Source organism: Tenrec ecaudatus, chromosome 7, assembly GCF_050624435.1.
Source record: "Tenrec ecaudatus isolate mTenEca1 chromosome 7, mTenEca1.hap1, whole genome shotgun sequence".
Lineage (NCBI taxonomy): Eukaryota > Metazoa > Chordata > Mammalia > Afrosoricida > Tenrecidae > Tenrec > Tenrec ecaudatus.
The window spans coordinates 164,988,077-165,007,085 of NC_134536.1; the positions used below are offsets into that span (position 1 = coordinate 164,988,077).

The following is a 19,009-nucleotide window of genomic DNA, read 5'->3' on the forward strand; positions in this document are numbered from 1 at the left end:
AACTGGCCCCTCTGGATCCCAAGGTGGGATCGGCTGGTCCAGGGAAGTCTCCAATGACCGAGGCTTATGCCACACTCGGTACCCACCCCCCTCAGCCCCTCCCCCAGCCCCGTGGCCACTGCCTGCCCTCACCTGATGTCATCCTCGTTGGCGAAGATGATAACCGCTCTGGCATTCGAGGTCTCCAAGAGGCGCCTGATGATCTTGTCAAACTCCCCGGACTTGGGCTCCCGGGGGATCTTCACCGACTGGGCGATGCACACGCCCCCTGTGGGAAAGGCACCCATCAGCCAGGGCAGTGGGGACTGCAGGCTCGCTCGGGCTCGCTCTCTCCCCCCAGAGAGAGCCACAGTGCAAAATGTAGCTCCGCCAGGCACCAGACACATTTCTGACGCAGGCCCAAGGTGAGCTGCTGCCTATGGAGGGCCCCGCAGAGCTCGCTGCAGCCAGGTGGTGCGGGTATAAATGTGGGCTCCGCTGCTGACTGCTGTGTGACCTGGGGCCAGGGACTGACCCTCTCTGTGCCTCAACTACATCATCTGTTAAGCGGAGGCAATGCCCTCACCTTCAACGAGTTGTCATGACAAGTCAGTTCGATGGGCAGTCAGGCACCCTGAGTGCCGGGCACTGATCTTTACCCACCAGGGACTCGGCCCTGGGGCACTTTCCAGCCTCACTCCCCAGGCCCGGCCTGTCCCTCCTGCAGCTTTTCAGGATCTCAGCAGGGGCGCGGTAGTGTTGCCAGCTGTGAGGTGCGTTCTTGCCCTGATGGACGCTGGATGTGGAAATCCTGGGGTGCGCACGATGTTAAGGAGCCCTGGTGGCACTGAGGGGTGGGCATTGGGTGGCTGACGCAAGGTCTGAGGTTCAAACCCACCAGCTGCACCTTAGGAGAAAGGGGAGACTGTGTGCGTTTGTAAAGCTTCTCCGTCTCGGACCCGCTAAGAAGCAGTTCTCCTCTGTCCTTTAGGCTGCTGAGTCAGAATCAACGTGGCCACAGCGGGTGGTCACCCACAGTGGGTGTGGCCACAGGAACTAATTACATCGTCACTGCAACGCGCCGTCTCGCCATTCTCAACGCACGCACTGAGTTTTAACTTGACAAGCCTGTGTGGCTCAATTTCAAACCTAGATCGTGCAAGCTAGGTTTGAGCGCCTGCCCATCACATACGATTGTGCAAAACCTGGGCAAACCGCGTCCTGTCGCTGGACCTTCGTGCCCCTGTGCAAAGAAGAGAACGCGGGGCAGCAGCGTGCCGTGCTGCCTGCACGGGCAGAGATCATGCCGGTGAACTGGCAAGCACGCAACCGAGACTTCATTAACGTGAAATGAAATGAATGAATAAAAGCAAGGGAGTCCAGGCATACAAACACAACATCTGGCACCCGGTAAGCGCTCGAGAGTGTTGGTTATTTTTATCGTAACCCCCTCAGAAGGAAAGCACACTGCCCGCCCTGGGCTGTTAGTGGCCTCTTCCCGCCCCACACCACCCAGCCTGGGAAGAGGGGGTGTGCAGGGCTGCCCCCTGGTGCCCAGCTCTGCAAACCGGCTCTGGCGAGCACCCAGCCCTCCCCAGGCCCCTTCCCAAGCTCTCCAGGTCCCAGCATGCACCAGGACAGTGACACTCCAGCCTCCCTACCTCCTTCTTCCTGATCAGATTCCCAGCTGGAAGCCCGATTCTCACAGCCGGGCTTCTGTGTGGCACAGGCTGGAAGCTCTGGGGGACTCTGGGGAGAGTCCTTGGGAGGCTCAAATCACCCCTACTTCTCTGACTCATCTTTAGCACGTCCTTCCCTGCTGAATTCTGGGGAAGGGGACCGAGACCAGGACCTGCCTGCCTCATGAGCTCATCCCCTGCAAAAAGCCCACCTCTACCCTACGCACCCACCCACCCACCCACAGGCTGCAGAAGCCATCCAAAGAGCCTCTTTGAAATCAGCTTTGATGAGACCTCCCCAATCAGCCAGCGGCTCCCCCTCTTCACACCCACCCCAATATGTCACCCATCCCATGTCGGCTTCAGCCCACCCCCTGGGTACCAGCCTGGCCTGTCCCTCGCTGGCCCCTCTTCAGTCTGCCCAGTTCCCAGTCCACCAAGTGGGAACCCAGCCAGGAGCGATTGGAGGGTGGGGTCCGGGTCTGTGCCCTGAGCTCAGGCCCTCGCTCTGCCACAAACTCACAGAGTGACCTCCAGCACGGTGCGTCTCGTGGCTTGCCTCAGTTTCCCCATCTGTACTAGGGGAAGAAACTACCCCGTGATGTGGTGCCGCAGAAATGCCCGGCGTGCGGTCCAGGGATTTGCTCGTTCGATCCTCATCGTCCGTGAGACAGATCCTACTTGCACCCCCACCTCGTAGGTGGGAAACTGAGGCAAACGGAAGAGAGCACAGGCCTGAAGCTGCACGGCCAAGGCAGAGTGAAGCCAGGGTTCAAACCCCAGCTGGGAGGCTGGAAGCACAGGGGACCATCACATCACTGTGCGCTCCCTGTGGCCGGGGCACAGCCTCAGGGGTATCTCTCGAGGGGCTGGGCAGCTGGGCCAGGCCACCTGTGTGTTGCCATCTCCCTTGAAGTCATGGTGCCAAAGCATTTTCAGGCAGCTGCTTCCGCCATCGGCTGCATTTGAGGAATGCCAAAGAGTGGGACCCTTGGGACCCCGGGCACCCAGGCTAGGGTTTATGGGAAAGTGTGCAGGGTTGCCCTTCACGCAGACAAACCCTCCGGGGTGGCATGGCACCTTCTTCCCGGCCCACTGGGTCCTGAACAAGGGCCTGTGGGGACCCAGTCAACGTCATGTCAGCCACTTTGGCGGGCCACCTGCTGTCACCCCTGGACACACCATGGCCCCTCAGGCCAGTGAGTGGGCCTTGGCTTAAGGAGGGACAGATGCCCCACCCCACAGTCCCCAGGGGAAAGGGTCAGCGCCCGGCCTCACTCCAGTGTTAGGAAAGGTGGGTCGGGGGCCCACTGACCTCAAGGCAAAGAGGTGCAACTAAGCATTGGGCAGAGTCTAGGCGGGCAGGAGGCTCACGGAGGCAGGGGATGAAGCACTTCCAGTGTAATGAGCTCCACCATCCAGCAGGATTGTGTCACACCTCCTGCTGGGCCCAGGAACACACTCACACGTACACACACAGCCCCCTCGTTCCCTGCAGCAGGCAAAGCAGCCACCGCCCTCTCTGTGTCCCAGCCCAGACCACCTCCCACCCCTCAATCCCTGCCATGTCCATCCAGACGGGCCTAACCCTGGCAGTCCCACCTAAGACACCCAAGAAGAGCCAAGCCCTGGAGGAGGGCGTGGGCACCTGAGGGTCCCGGGGAAGGGATAGGAGGGACAGAGGCAACAGAGGCAGGCTTCCTGGGCAGGGTGTCCAGTTTCTAGTTGCAAGCAGGAGAGCTGGCAGAAGCCAGCCTGCACCCAGAGCCCTGGCCATGCCATAATGGTGGCTGGGCAGGCCCTCAGCTCCCAGCGAACCTCTCCATATGGTTCCTTTCCCGTCAGAAAGTGGGCCAATTGCAACATTTCTCCCCAATCTGGGGAGACAGATGGACACGAGGAGGAGCCTGGAGGGGGGGTAAGGATGAGCCACCTGGCTTCAGGAGGAAGGAGGGAGGGCCAGGGGCAGGGAGCAGGCCAGTGGGGGGGGGGCATGTGGAGGGAGGCAGGGGAGGGAAGTTAATTGTTCTGGAAGAGGGTGACACTGTTCGGTTAAGTAATATTTACGGGTGATGCTCCCTCTAAGAGGCCCCACTGGGCACCCAGGGATGTATGATGAGCCTTGTTTGCCGGTAGCAGGAGGAGGTAACCACCGCCCTGTCAGCAGAAGTCTCAGTGAGTCACAGGGACCAGAGAGGCAGCCCTGGGCTGAGCAGGGTTTGGACCCTGGGGAAAGGGGAGGGGAGGGGGCCAGTGGGAGGCGGGGCTGCAGGGGGCTTTGGAAGGCAAGTATGTGTGGCTTAGTATGTGGAGTGTTTGTGGGGGTCTATGGAAGCTGGTTAGTGGGGTCTGCACATTGCACAAGAGTCCTTCATGAGAGGAAGGTCTCGCCCGCCACTCCACCAAGCTGCAGATGAGAGGACGGAGCCTCCCAGGGAGACTGAGGCACAGTCTGGTTTGAAGCCAGGCTGTCGGGCTCTCGCCGCCGCCTCACGACCCAGGCCACCTGGGGGAGCAACCAGGTAGTGGAGTCAGGGAACAAGTGGGGCCTGTGACCACAGCACCTGCCACTGGGGAGCAGCCTGTCTCCTGATGCCTCCACGGTCTCATCTCACTGCTGAGGGCCGCCACCCCACCACACAGACACCCCGTGCTGGTCACTCCGGCCCCCTGAGACCTCCATCTCCACTGCCTCACACTCCTCGGAGCCAGCTGCTAACGCCTCCAGCTGTAAACATAAGGAAATGGAGGCCCCCAGGTGTGGGCTGCAGGCTGGGACTGTGCCCAAAGGCTCTCTCGGATGGCCCAGGCCACTGACCGTCACCTCCTGCAGCTTCCTTTCCTCCGCAAACCGTGACTCGGCAGCAGGCCCCAAAAGGGCAGGAGCCTCTCCTGCAGCCCCCACTGTGTGAGTGGGCCGGGGCACGCACTTGAACACAGGTGCACACACAGCACCTCCCACCCCACCCCCAGTCTCTCATCTAACAAAATAAGAGTCCCAGTATCCACGTGGATAATGAACAAAAGTCCCCATGCTCCTCCCGGACGAGCCCACGCCCTATCTCTGGGCGGAGATGGAGCTTATAGGCCCAGAAGCAGAGAAGGGGCAGAAAGGAATCTGGGATTCCTGTCCCATAGGCCCTGGGCCCTCCCCGGGCCCCCACAGTGAGCCCCTCACACCTCAGTTTCACAGGCCTGGCCACACTGGCTCTGCCGCCCTGGCCAATCTGGGAGGCCAGGCAGGGAGCCACAGCCCTTTGCCAAGAACATCTGAGACAGCCAGGCTGGAGGGACCGCAGAGGCCTCGGGGCCAAAACTGAGCTCAGCAAGCCAGAGCAGGGCTGCGCCTGGCCCGGCATCACCCAGCAGCAGGCTGCATCCCTCCAGATGAGCCGGCCAGCCCATGGCAGCCCCTGCTCTGTCAGGGCAAGCAGAGCAGGGGCAGCGCTGCCTAGCCCTGCAGGGAGGATGGTGGCCTCGCTCCTGGCTCCCAGCAGCCATGCCCAGGAGTCCACGTAAGCCCTCACCCGCCCAGATGTGGGTTCCCAGCTCCTCCCCCAGCTGTGGCACCCATCTGAGCCTGCCCAGCTGCAGAACATCCCCTCCACTCTGTGCCATCCCACCTGCCAACTGACCTGCCTATGGTCCCATCCCTCAGCCCCTGCCCCCACCCCCACCCCCACCCCTGCAACAAGAAAGTGGGACATGGACCGCACACAGATAAGCTGCCGCCCAGCATGCCCAGGAGGGGTGGGTGCACCGCCTCTTCTGCATCCACTGGGCTGCCCCTCGCCTCACAGCCCTCTGGCCCCTGTGATGCACCCCCAGGACAGAGTCTTCCTCGGCCAGCCATCCTTTGCTGCAGTTCAGACGCTTGAGCCACACCCCACACTCCCCTTCCAGGCACCCGCCCTGCTGTGAACCTGACACAGAGGCTCCACTTCCAAAGCCTGACCTGGGTTCCCTGTCCCACAGTGTGGTTTCTGTGCCCTCAACTCAACCCACAAGGTGGCATCTCTTTAACAAAAGCACCGGGAAGGTAAAGTGGGGAAATGGCAATGCTTTGTGGGTAACTGTTCCCGGTGGTCCCCAGGCCCAGCTGAGATGTCTGTGTCAGCGCCGGCCGCCAACACCCAGAGAAGTAACTCGTATCGACCCCCAACCCCCATCCTGGACTACCCTCTACCAGAACCTTCTACTCACGGCCCAGCTTGATTCCAACTCACAGTGACCACCCCATACAGGGTGTCCAAGACCGTGGGTCCTTATGGGAGCAGACAGCTTCCTCTTTCTTCCAAAGAGCGACTGGTGAATTTGAACTGCAGACCTGGTGGTTAGCAGCCCCAGGGCTCCTTACAGAATCCTTAGCAGTGCCTATGATCGAGCTCAGCTGTAGAATAAGATGTGAGGGATCTAGTTATGCAGATGCTGCATAGACGTACTGTTTCTTAGACTGTCTGAACCAAGTGGAACTCACCTCCGTGGAGCCAAGGCCGACTCATGGCGACCCTGCAGGGCAGGGCAGAACTGCCCCTGTGGGTTTCCAAGACTACCTTTTCATGGGAAAGCCTCATCTTTCCCCCAAAGAGCCTCTGGTGGCTTCAAAGTGCTGGCCTTGTGGCTAGCAGTTGTGAAGGGGTGTTAATCAGGCCTGTCAGCCTGTCAATCAGGCCATAGCTTGATGGCCTCATTTGGAGGCACTAAGGAGATAGATAGCTCATTGGAGGCAGGAAGCACGCTTACTCCCTGCGAGACATTCTTATTGAGAAGACACATGGAGCTATGCTAGAGTCCTGGAGCTGGAGGTAACACATGGAGACCCCCTGCCACCACAAAGATGTCTCCGCCACCACTGGATCCACAAGACTTCCCACCCACGGACCTGTGACCTTCCTGCCCTCAGTGTCATGGCTTGTGTCTCGTGAATCTGTAGAGGAATTTATTGATTGGTATCGGACATGTGGGCTAATATCGGACTGATGGACTTGATCTAGACTGAGCTGGGATGTTTTCTCAATAGTCAATAATTGCACATGTTTATAAAGCTCTTTCTTATACACATATGCGTCTCCATGGATTTGTTTCTCTAGTCTACCCAGATTAACACGGCAGCCCATTGCCACCAGGGCCCCTTCAGATTATAGGAACACTAACAACTAAATTGTTGTGCAAATCTTTCCACATTAAACTATCACATTATTAGTTCCATTAGTAACTGAACAGAACCCTTTCCCCCTTCCGTTTATTTTCATTGCCATTTCATTCTCAAAAAAGTTATTGAGTTAAGGTTCACAATCAGGCCGGAAGACACCAGGCATTTGGCAAAACTTCCTTTTAAAAACACGGGCACACTCACACACGTTCACACACACTCACACACTCACACACGCTCACGGCCATTGAGTCGATTCGGACTCATGGGGACCCTCCAGGACAGAACTGCCTCTGTGCCTTTCCAAGACGGTCACTCTTTAAAGGGAGTAGAAAGCCTCCTCTCTCTCCAGAGGAGCGGCTGGTGGTTTCAAACTGCTGGCCTTGCGGTTCGCAGCCCGACTCAGCACACTATGCCACCAGGGCCCCCTCAAGCACGGGCAGCGGCAACCACAACAACCGCATGTGCGTGTCATGTGAGTCCACGCATCAGTGTCACTGAGCGGTAACTACAGCGCTGCCCAGCGCTCAGGAGAAGACCGGCACAGAGCGCTACCTTTGCAGGTGTACTCAGACCTGTAAGCTGGGCCTCCGAAAAATGGTTCTTGTGGTTATAACAAGTAATGGAATTTTTTTTTATTCAAAAGAATAGCTATCTGCTGTAACAGCACGCCAACATTGTACAGACAGTCATTCTAGGGTCACCTCACCCCCTGACAATGCCTCTGGGTACAGTGTGCACCCCAAGCCTCCCCAAGGTTGGCACCACCTAGGGCCGGCTCAGTCTGTGTGCTCAGTCATTCAGTCACTTGAAAGTGCCCTGCTGGGCCCCCAGCTGCCCTTGGCTCTTAACAGCTGGTAGGGAGCACCCTCCAGCTCTCTGCTGCTGCCCCCACAGCAACAGGTCAGGTCCACAAGCGGGGTGTGGTTTTACACAGTGGGGTGCAGCCCGGAGGGGGACACCAGCACTGCTGCCCTGCGGAGATTCAAGAAACTGTGAAAACACTTTGCACTTTGTGGCTTCCACCCTGAAGCAATGCTGGCAGGAAGTGGCTGGTTCTGTCCTGCACTGCCCGGGGGTTCTGTGCTGCCTCATTGTTACCCAGCACCCCTGTGGAGCAGGGAGGGGTGGAGCAGTGGTGGGACTGAGGCTCTAAGGGACAATCAGGGACGGCCACCCTGATGCACCCCAGAGCGCACACTGTGCCCAGGACTCTCCCCACCCACCCCTCTCCCCATAGGCTGGCTCTCCCCACCCCACTCCTCTAATAGCGTCCTCCCACCACTGTCCTGTGGGTCCCCGAATCCTGTCATAAGGGCAGATGTGGGGGTGAGGGGGGGCTTCTCCTCCTGTGTGCTAAGCGCAGGCATCCTTGGTTCCTTCTGCTAGCCTCTTCCTCCATTCCTTAGCTTGCACATATGACTGCCTGGAGGGCCACTGGCCGCCCGGGGCCAGCTCTGGCCCCCACAGGAAGAGGCAGTCAGCCTCCAGCAGTGGGGAGTAGCAGAAAACAGGGAGAGGCTGGGCTGCCACAGGGTTTCCCACCCCCTGTCTCACGACCCAGCTTCGGGGGGGGGCGGTGTGGGGCAGCGGCTGGATAGCTCAGTAACACAGGTCTCAGGCAGCCGGACCTGGGCTCCAGGAGGCAGGGAAAGTCCAAGACCCACTGCGCCCAGCTCCCAGCCAAACAAGGGTTCCAGGAGGCTGGAGAGGCTGGGAGAGCCGGGACTCCTCCCCTCTCTTTCTTTCAGGGCTCTTTTTTTTTTAATCCTTTGAAATGTAAAAAGGGAGGGGGGAAAACAATGAAAAGACAAACCCTAGGAAATCAAGTGGAAATTTTTACATTACAGGCAAAATGTGAAACAGCAAATTGCAGCAGAGAGAGAAATGGGGACCTTAGTTACACAGCCCAAGGGGTGGGGTCCCTGGTTCCCCAGGCTCTAGGAAGGGGGAGTGGGTATAGGGGATAGGATGGAGGTTGGGGATTACCCATGAGCCTTTCCAGTCTCTCTCTCTCCTCTCTCTCTCTCTCTCTCTCTCTCTCTCTCTCTCTCTCTCTCTCTCTCTCTCTCTCTCTCTCTGTGTCTCTGGCTTCTTTTCCTGTGGTCCTGCCCTGGTAGCACTTGGGTTGCTCACCATAAGGTTGGCAGTTCAAACCCACCGGGGATCCTGGAGAAGGATGAGGTGCTCAGCTCCCATATAGATTTACAGACTCAGAAACTCTATACAGGGTCCCCATGAATCGAAATCAACTTAACGGCAGTGGGCTGGGTTGGGTTTTTGAGTCGCACCCCAATAGCCAGGCCCCCCAGCCCTCTCAGGAAAGGAGCCAAAGTTACTCAGAGGGGGTCGGTGACTAAGCAGGTGGATGGCTGCCACCCTGGACACTGAGCCCTTCCCTGTATAAACGGAGCTGCAATTGGCAGGGGCCTGGGCAGGGGGCAGGGGCAGCCCTGAGGCCCAGGTTGCTCTGAGGTAGAGAGGACATCCAGCCCTGAGCTGTCACCCTTTTGCAGGACAACTGCCCCCTGAGTGAGCAGGGACATAAGAGTGGGTGACAGGTGGGCCCAGAGCTGACTCCCACCAGCTCTGCTTGTAGCTGGGGTTAGGCTTCCCCCAGACCCGAGGCCTCCAGACATCCAGTCTCCCTCCACTTCAGCTTCTCTTACGTCCACCTCTCACGCTGGTCCCCCACCCCCACCCTAGGAGGGCGCTGGCCCTTTGCATAGGCTGCTCCCACATCCAGGAGTGCCACGCCTTGGGTTGCTTAGGAGACTGCTGGCCGCCCCATCCCAGGCCTTCCCTTGCTGAGCTGCAGTTAGCTTGTGGGTGTCTGCTTCCTCTGTGGGAGCCACACATCCTGACCCAGCCACACCCTGAGCCTGTTCCACACGGACGGACAGGTGACCTCCATGTGCTGGGTGAGTGACGTCTCACTGGGACCAAGGGGGGCAGCTTGGGGAGCCAAGGTGGCACCTGCTCAAACACTTCTACCTAGTCTGGGAGGCTCTGTGACCCCACAGCTCCCTGGGAGCTCCCCTCTGAGCCACCATCTTGCTACATGGAGGGCCACCTCTGTGCACAGGTATGGAGCGCCTCCTGGGTGCCAGACGCTGGACCAGAGACACGCATTGATGTGCGCCCACCCAGACCTCTCTTCTAGGTCTACCTCCTGTGGGACTTTAATTTCTCCACCTAGACACAAAGTCTTCACCGTCAGTGCTCGGGACATGCGCGTGCAAAAGGGCGGATAGATGCAGAGAAGTTGAAAACAGCCATGCAGGCACCAGCCCCCAGGGCATGAAGACAGCCGGGCCAGTAGAGGAGGACAGAGGGGGGCATGGACCATCCACCCTCTGTAGCTGGTGGAGGGCAGTGGGGGCCACTGAGGAGACTGGATGAGAACCAGAAAGGCCTCAGTTGGCATGCCAGCTACCCCACCTCCTGCCCGTGTGACTTTCGAGAATTTATTTAGCCTCTCTGGGCTCCAGCCTTTGCACCTGTAAAATCAAGGGAAGGAGAAGGGGTTAAATAGCCCCAAACAAGCAGTCATCGAAGTGAGGCTTCAGCTAAGTCCACTCAGAAGAAGCACCCCACCAGCCTGTGTGACCCAAGGAGTGTCAATAATAAAATCCAAAACTAAAGAAGGGAACGGTACTCAAGCTTGAATGCTGAACACCCCGTTTTGAGAGGGCTGTGGACGACCCTGAAAGCCCAAAACTCATATGCAGAGACCCCTGTGGATGAAGCCTGCAGTGAACCCCCTGTGACTAATCCTATAGAGATCTACCCCCCCCCCCACCTCTGAAAGTTTGTAAGCCAACCAGTTCATGCCTTTATTCCCCCATGTGGGATATCCAATTTCTATACTGCCCATTTATATCAACCCAGTGCTCTGAGGAAACGACCCGATTCTTTGACGTGAAGAATCTTCATTCCACTTAGAACCTTGTGAAAGCCTCATCCACGAGCAAAGTCAAATCAGGAGAGACCATCCATGAAGTCAGCAGCAATATGCATTCTGATCAGCTCAATAGGGGCTGCCTCTCTTACCCTCACCAGGGTGGCCATTGGTTGCCTTGCCTTAGACCATGGCCCCTTCACAAGTACTCAACCATCCTAGCCCCCTCGTGCTAGGTCATGAACTTCAGACCCGTCAACCGGCTCTCGTCTTCTCCTCTAGTTCCTGTGAACCAGGTCCACGGGTGTCTGTGGCCAGACTCAACCCGGCTCTTTATTGCTGCATCTCTGCCACTTCCACTCAACAAGAAGATCCAGGTGGTTGGCTAGCAAGCATCTCAGCCTGCTCACAGGCTACCTTAAACATTCAGTCCCAGAGAGGAGTTTTCTTCATGGTGCCAGATTTTTTCCAGCTTCTGACAAAGACCACCAGAGTTCAAACTTCAAATCCAAATGGTTCCTTTTTCTTAATCTTCAATCTGTCAAGCTTGCCCCTAGGCAAGTCTCTTGGAATGCAAATGGCCTGAGTACTTCAAACCACTGGGCGGGGCTCTTCTTTTCAGACTTCCCGGCTGCTGTGTCCTAAACCCACCTAATGAGCCAATTAATGGCTCAAGGCAAGTGGGCTTACAAGCTCTATTCCATACTTCCCCAAAATCATTTTATACATCCTTATATCTACAATAATAAGCACAAGAAATCAGTATAAACGACATAGAATCAGATATCAAACTCAATTCTTAAAACAATCAAGTTCAATCCTTATTTTGCTTATCTAAATCCTTATCTAAACTATTCTATTGATACAAAAATATGGGATTAGGTCTCTGAAGGCACCAAACCAGAGCCAGGCTTTCTGTCAGTCAGTTTGACCGTCTGTTGGCCATTTTCCTTAAGCAGCATGGTTTCTGAGAAATTCAAATGGCGATTTCTACTCCTGGGCTCAACGTATACATGAACAACATCCATTTTTGCCATTTCATACAGGAATAGCCAAAGACAGCATCCAAATAAAAAAACCAAAGCTTTAACTTCTCATATTGTTTCCAGAAAACAGCCCAGTAAACTGCATGGACATATCTGACTTCTGGCTAGCCAGAGAAGAAACACCACCAAGCGGCAGAAATCAAACAAACATCTACTCTCCATCTTTATGATTTGTTTCTCTATACCCCGCTCCTGGTACCATAATGTGTGAGTCTGGGTAGACTAGAGAAACAAATCCATGGACACACATATGTGGATAAGAAAGAGATTTATGTACAAGAGCAACTGAACATGGAGAAAACATCCCAGCCCAGTCCAGATCACGTCCATAAGTCCGATATTAGCCCATATTTCCGATATCAATCTATAAAGTCCTCTTAAGACTCATGAAACACATGCAATGACGCCAATGCAGATCACAGGCCAGTGGGTAGAAAGTCTTTGGATCCAGTGTCACTGGAAACATCGCAGCACTGGCAGGGGTCTCTCTGTGGCTCCTCCGGTTTCCGAGGTCTGGTTGCATCCCTGTGCTTGTCTTCTGCAATGTCTCCCAGGGAGCAGCAGGGCGGGGGGTGTCTTCTGCCTCCAAGGAGGAAGTACCAGATTTCCCAGAAATCTCAGAAGGCCAGGCCCCCACAGAAGGCTCATTGACAGCCCAACACTTAACCACTAGCCCACAGGGGTGGCACATCCACCCCTACACTTAATCCGTAAAGTGACGCCCGGTTAGGTGTCTACCGCACCTGGCTATCAGACACTGGACAATGTAGAGGGGATGACTGCAGATTACGTTAAAAGGTGACACCTTGTCAATTGAATTCCCTTTGACCCCATGTAAATTTGTCCCAGTTTAAAATATTTTCTGGGTTGTTTGTTTTTTTCATTTGAAGTTTTTCTGTTTTATTCCATCGGTGTTGTTGATTTTTTTTGTTCTTGCCTGTTTCTCTGTACGTGACGTCCAGACTAGGTAAAGCCACAGAGACGGTCACTGGATTGGTGGTTTGAGGGGCCAGGGTGGTATGGCAGAGGAGGTTGGGCGAAACGAAGAACTAATCAGGACCAGGGAGAAGAAAATGCTCTAAAATGAACTGTGATGATTGTGGAGCTCTTTAACGTGATTGGACGATCAGCGTGTCTGATACGTGAATTCTGTAGCCAACAAAGTGTTGGAAATAAAAAGAACCTTTTAGGGTTGGTGTGAGGTCAGATGTGGTGCCGTTTATAAGAGGCTGGGTCTGCCTACTGAGGGCGGGTGCTCAGACAGCAGGGAGGAGCCTGAGCGCATTCCCCGGTGACCAGAACATCAGACTCAACTGTGGCCTGCCCTGTGGAGCAGGGTGCCAGGTAGAGCCCTGAGCCACAGCTCGGGGGCCCTGAACTGTCCCAGCAGGCCACACGTCCTTTCTTTCCAGAACATGGACCCCTGGTCCCCTCCACACAGTGACACACACCCTCACAATATCACACAGAACACCCCACCATGACCTCACAGGCACACGACCCCACCCAAGACCCGCAACCCGCCCACTGCACAGACGAACCCAACCATGACCTCACAGCCTCACAGGTACAGGTCGGGAACCCGGTCACGCACACAGGCATTCAGTGACAAAACCCGCCCCTCACACAGGCTGATGCAGCAAGCACACACGGCATCTCACACACTACAGACATGGGCACAGGGGCCATGTGAGACCCCACCAATCACCCATCAGCACCCACATGTAACCTCAAACAATAACACAGCCACCTATAGCCCCACGGCCACACATAACCCCACACAGCCTCGTACACACCACACCCAACACAGTCCCCGTGCCCAGCCATGCCCATCGCTCTCCATCAGGCACAGCCATATGCACCAACACGGAGGGTTCAGGCTCTGCAGCCCACCCCATCCCCCACCTCTCAGACCTCACAAGCCCCCTGCAGGCCCTTCCTCTCACTGAGAAGGAGCTCCTGCTGAGTTGTCAATGGGTGACTGGTTCCAGTTTGCCTGGAACCCTTGGGCACTCAGGCTCAGCAGGAGAGGCTCCCTGCAGCCCCGTCATCCTCAGGGTCTGGGGTGCGTAACACCTAGGAGCCTCAGGCTGGGGCACACATGGGCACCCACCCACCTTCCCCTTTGCTGGGGGCCAGAGCAGGTAGGTTACAGCTGGGCTGCCAGTCGCAAGGTCAGTGGTTTGAAACCACTCCATGGGAGAAAGACTAGCCCCGTCTTTCTCCCAAGAAGCAGCTGGTGGTTTCGAACCACTGACGTTGAGGATCGCAGCCCAAGGCTGTGGGTCGGCATGGACCCAACAGCAGTAGGCAGTCAAGAGCTATAGCTTCGGAACCCCGCAGGGCAATTCCACCCTGTCTGTAGGGTCCCTTTGAGTCGGGGCCCACCCGATGGCTGTGAGCTAGGGGGTTTGCTGTCAGTTTTGTGATGATGGGGGAGCCTGGTGGGCTGGCCGGGGAGCACCGGGGATGCAAACTTCCCCGTCTTTCCCCTGAAACCTGTACACCCCACCATCAGTTCCTCCATTCATACCCAGCCCTGGCCCTTCAGAGAGGACACAGCTGGGCTGGATTTGTAGGGGGAGGGCAACATGGTACAGAGAAGGGGATACGGGCACAGAGAGCTGGCCTGGTGTTATCTGCAGGCTGAGTCTGAGGCACAGACAGAAGCAAGTGCCTAACTTTCGTGCCTACCCAGAACCTCCATTTCCACCTCTATAAATTAGGGATGGCAGTGCCCCCCTCCACCAGCCAGACCAGGCTGGCTGTGGTGCCCAGGAAGGTATCTGGGGAGAGGGGGGCTGTCGGCTGGAGCCTGGGGAGCCTCACGCAGAGCCTCTGGGGGAAGGCGCTGTCTCAGCCCCAGGCCACTGGGCAGCAGTGCTGTTCGGAGCTGCATTATTCATGGGCCTGCTCTGAGCAGAGGGAAATTTGCTGAGTGATCGACCTAATATCTTAGCACAAATCCATTTAGGCAAAACACCTTTGAAGCGAGAAAGAAGGGAAGGGGGAAAAAATCCCAGAAAAGAGAGGTGGAAGGGGTTGAGAGGTAGGTGGTGGCTGGAGGGAACTGAGGGAACAGGGCACCCAGAGACAGCTGGCTCCTGGCCCTCCCTAGGCACCCCCAAACTCCGGCCTGAGCCTGGCCCACCTATGGCCCCTGCCTCACTTGCTGTGGCCAGCAGCTGCACTGAGGGAGCCCTACCATGGCTCGGGTGAGGTCCAGACAAGAAGGGGGGCTCTGTGCAAGACTCGCAGGCAAGTCAGGGGCAGCTGCACCCACATAGTAGTGCATGTTCCTGCCACCTGCCTCCCCAGTTCTCTATGGGCTCCCCCACCTGCCCCACTCTAGCCCTGAGGGGTCAAGTCCCAGAACTGGGCAAGCAAGACTCTCCCAAGCCCCCCCCCCCCATCCCACAAAACCATTCCCATCCACCAATACATCACAGGCTCCCTTACCCTCGTGGGTGGGGGGTCTCCAGTGCTGGTCCTTCTGCTAGAAATGCCCTTCCCTCTCCTCTATCTGCCCAGCCTCCCCAACACAAAGCATCCCAGGCCCCTCCCCTGGGGAGCCCACAGCACAACCCCACCCCCCACCCCCAGCTGGCTGCCCCCCAGTGCCCTGTGCTGCGTCCAGATTCCTAATCCTTCTGCTTCTGGGCAGGAGGGCAGGAGAGCAGGAGCCAGGCCCCTGGGCTCCAATCCCAGCTCAGCAGCTCCCTTGCCAGGTGAGTCCGGACAGGGGGCTTCACCGCCGTGGGCCCCGTCTCATGGTCGCTGCATGTGACGGGGGAGGTGACACGGGCCTATCGTGGTTTGGAGCACTCTGCAGAGGCTGCACTTTTATAAATGGTAGGCTTGAACAAGGCCGTTTTCCCACAGCATGTCCTCATTCCGCGCTCCTGTTTGGCGAGTCTCACAATATTTCAAACTCCTTCACGGTGGCCCTGCACCCTTAATAGACTACAGAGCCGGCTGAGCATAACTTTTAGATGCACCGGGAAAACGACCCATTCGTGGGACTCGCCTGACGGCAAGATTGGATTTTTCACGGGCACTGGAACAAAACCTGCACTCTCTCCAAGGTACGCCGGGAACGTGCAACGGCAATACCGTGCTGGGCTCCCTCAATCGGAGCTCGCTGTTGGTGGCTGCCAACCACAAGGTCAGCAGTTCAAAACCCCAGGTCCCTTCAAGGGAAAAGACCAACAGCCTCATAAACCCACAGGGGCAGCTCTACCCTGTCCTGCAGGGTTATTCTGAGTCAGAGCCCTAGTCACATACTGGGTTATGAGTTAGGCTGCCGGCCACAAGGTCAGCAGTTCGAAACCACCAGCCGTTCTGCGGGAGGAAAACGAAGCTATAAATAAAGATTTTACAGCCTCGGAACCCACAGGGGCAGCTCTCTGCGCACCGACGGGTTCACTGTGAGTGGAGCCATGGCAATGGCAGTGAGGGAGTGATTTTACCTGTTTCCTCCATCAGCCCTCTCATTATTAACCCCAGGGTTCCACAGAGTGCTGGCGCACAGTAGGTGCTCAGTCAATACTGACACTGAGCTAATTTCCAGCCGGGATCGCTACCCCATGCCTCAGGCCGGCATCCTGAGATGGAGCCTAGTGCAGGGGCCAGCAAGCCAGGAGAAGGTGACCCCAGCGCAGGCGGTCTGCCAGGGCAGAGCCGGGTTAGGGGGCAGCAGCTGGACCTGCGGTTTGGCCAGAGAGGAGCAGGCCGCTCCAGGCCGGGATGAAATATTTAGGAGCCCGCATCCCCAGGAAGTGGAAACTGCCAAGCAAAATGGAGATGTAATTACCCAGGCAGGCCAAGCAAGCCTCCCCGTGGCAGCAGGTTCAGGTCTTCCACCACCACCACCACACACACACACCCCATCACAATAGCACCACCACAAGCAGACACTGGGTAATGAAGTCCTCCGGGACCCCTCTCCAGAAACAGCCCTTCCCCCTCCTCTTCAGGCCAAGCGCTAGGCTCTCGCCATCCAAGCAGACCCTGGCGGAGCAGCCAGAAAGACAAAGAACCCAGCCGTCCTTCGCCCTAGCCGGAAAACAGGACTACTGACCTACACTTGCAGGGGGGTGGCAGATGGGGTCTTGGCCCGACGTGGTGGGTGTGAGCATGTTCATGCTCTGGGATGGGTGGACAACGGCCACCAGACGCAACAGCAGCAGTGGACAGCCTAGCCAGGTCATGGGGCTGCCTGGGGCTTGGGTGACAGGAGCAGCACATGGCGAGGGCCCGCCACGCCTCCCGCCGTCCCCACAGGGGTAGACCAGTGCCCCCTCCACTCCCTCTCCTAGCACTCCCTCCCACTCCTCTCCTCTCCTTGAGGCCCCAAGCTTGGGGATTTAGCCAGATCTGGGGGTGACCAGGACCGGCAGGGAGGAGAAGGGGTCTGCCAAGCTTCTATCATGGGAGCAACGTTGAGTGGGCACTAGGAGGTTTTGCGGGCAAAGGGGCGGCTATGGGGCTGGGCTGCCCCATTGGTCCTGCAAGTGGGAGTTGGGGGGGTGCGTGATCCCACCTTGTGGCTCTCAACAGGCATTTGGGGTAGGACACCTGTCCACAGTGTGGGGCTGGCTGTCCCAGGTCATAGCATCACTTGAGTACCAAATGCCAGTTGCGTCACAAGTCCATAGGAGAACTCAGAATGCCCCCTAGGCAGAGTGGGACCGACAAGCATGAGGAGTTCTTCCTGATGCACACACGGGTCCTGAGGGTAGCTGTGGCTTCCTCACGGCTCTCACAGGCTGGGCCCGTGCTCCCTCCTGGTACAGGTTCAACCTCACCTGGCAGTGGCCAGGTGACTCCTCGGCCCAAACTCCTGTCACTCCATCTCTCCAGCCCTGCTGGATAAGCCCCACTGCTACCTGCTCATGCCTCTCCCTTACACCTTCAGTGCACTCGCCCCCTCAAAGGTCAACCGGGAGGACCTGCAGGGCTGACCCTGCCCCCTCCCCACCTCATCGTCCATCACTCCGCACCCCCAAAGGTGAGGGAGCCCTTCCCTGCAGACTCGTGCTCAGAGATGGCTTCTGTCTGATGCCCAATTCCCCTTCCCAGACTTCTGCTTCTGTGAGTCCGCCCCTGTCCACTCCTGGTGTCCCCTGTGGCCTTCTCTACACATTTCTAAACAAGCTGCCTCGGGCCCACCGGCTCTGCACCCCAGGGAGACAGCCAGGCTCACTGTGAGCACACTGCCAGAACCCAGGGTTCCTTCTGCTGCAATACTCTCTCGAGAGTCCAGCAGCAGACTGGACTGGGGCACCTCACCCTCGGGCAGCCGGCGTCCCTCTGTGAACCAGACCAAGCACGCTGAGAGAGAACAAACAGGGCACGTGAAGGAAGAGCTCAGCTACTGAGCCCTACAAATACACCGCCCTGCCCCACAGTGCCTCACGTTCGTGAAGTGCCCCCCACTTGAATAATTTGTGGGCATTCCTCTCAATCCGCTGGGCATTACGACCATTTCACAGATAAAAGCATGGAGTCCCACAAATCAAAACCCAGTCCCAGCTGCCTCCATCTTTCCGTGCCCCATTCCAACCTGCCTGCGCCTCTCTCTCTCTCTCTCTCTCTCTCTCTCTCTCTCTCTCTCTCTCTCTCTCTCTCTCTCTCTCCTGGCGCCCTGCCCCCATTTCTGGGCAGACCTGGCAAGTGTCCCTGTTTGTCAAAGGCATGGGCAGGGGGCTCTGTGAGTGCATACTGGGCCTGTGACACCCCCTCCCTTTTGCCTCCACCGCCCCCGATGTGGTCTCCTCGCTTCATCTCCTTCCACCCTCACCCTCCCTCCTCTCTCGCTTGTCACTTTGTGTGTGTCCCCCCCAAACCGCCTCCTTCCAAGGCCTCCCTTGGGCCCCAAGTTGTCTGAAAGACGGTCGTTAGCTTTCCTTCTGGCTCATTAAAAATGAGAATTTGCATAGAATATCCATATGATCGTTCTGTTTGGAGCAAAATGGGGCATGGGGATAATGCACCGTGTGAGGGGGGGGAGAAGAGAAGACAGTCACAGCGGGGGCGGGGAACCCCCACCTGGGTTGGGGAGGCCGGGGGTCCAAGAGATGCTCACCCTCGAGCCCGCAGCTCACATGCTGTTCCTTGTCACCGAAGACTTTCAAACAGCCAACTCACCTGTTTTGGTCATTCTTCCAATAGCAGCCAAGTCCAAGCCTTAAAAATAACTCACCAGGGTGGGGGGGGGCTCCCATCACTCCCACTTGACCCCCAGGGACAC

At 57.2% G+C, this 19,009-nt stretch overlaps 1 protein-coding gene across 2 annotated transcripts in view; it reads right to left on the reverse strand.

Annotated features, from left to right (window-relative positions):
* Positions 1-19,009, reverse strand: part of GRM4 (glutamate metabotropic receptor 4) — a 126,696-nt gene that overhangs the window by 36,147 nt on the left and 71,540 nt on the right. For both annotated transcript variants that reach the window (XM_075554188.1, XM_075554187.1), the window contains exon 3: positions 133-268. In XM_075554188.1, the coding sequence (XP_075410303.1) occupies positions 133-268 (136 nt within the window). The remainder of the gene's footprint in view (positions 1-132; positions 269-19,009) is intronic.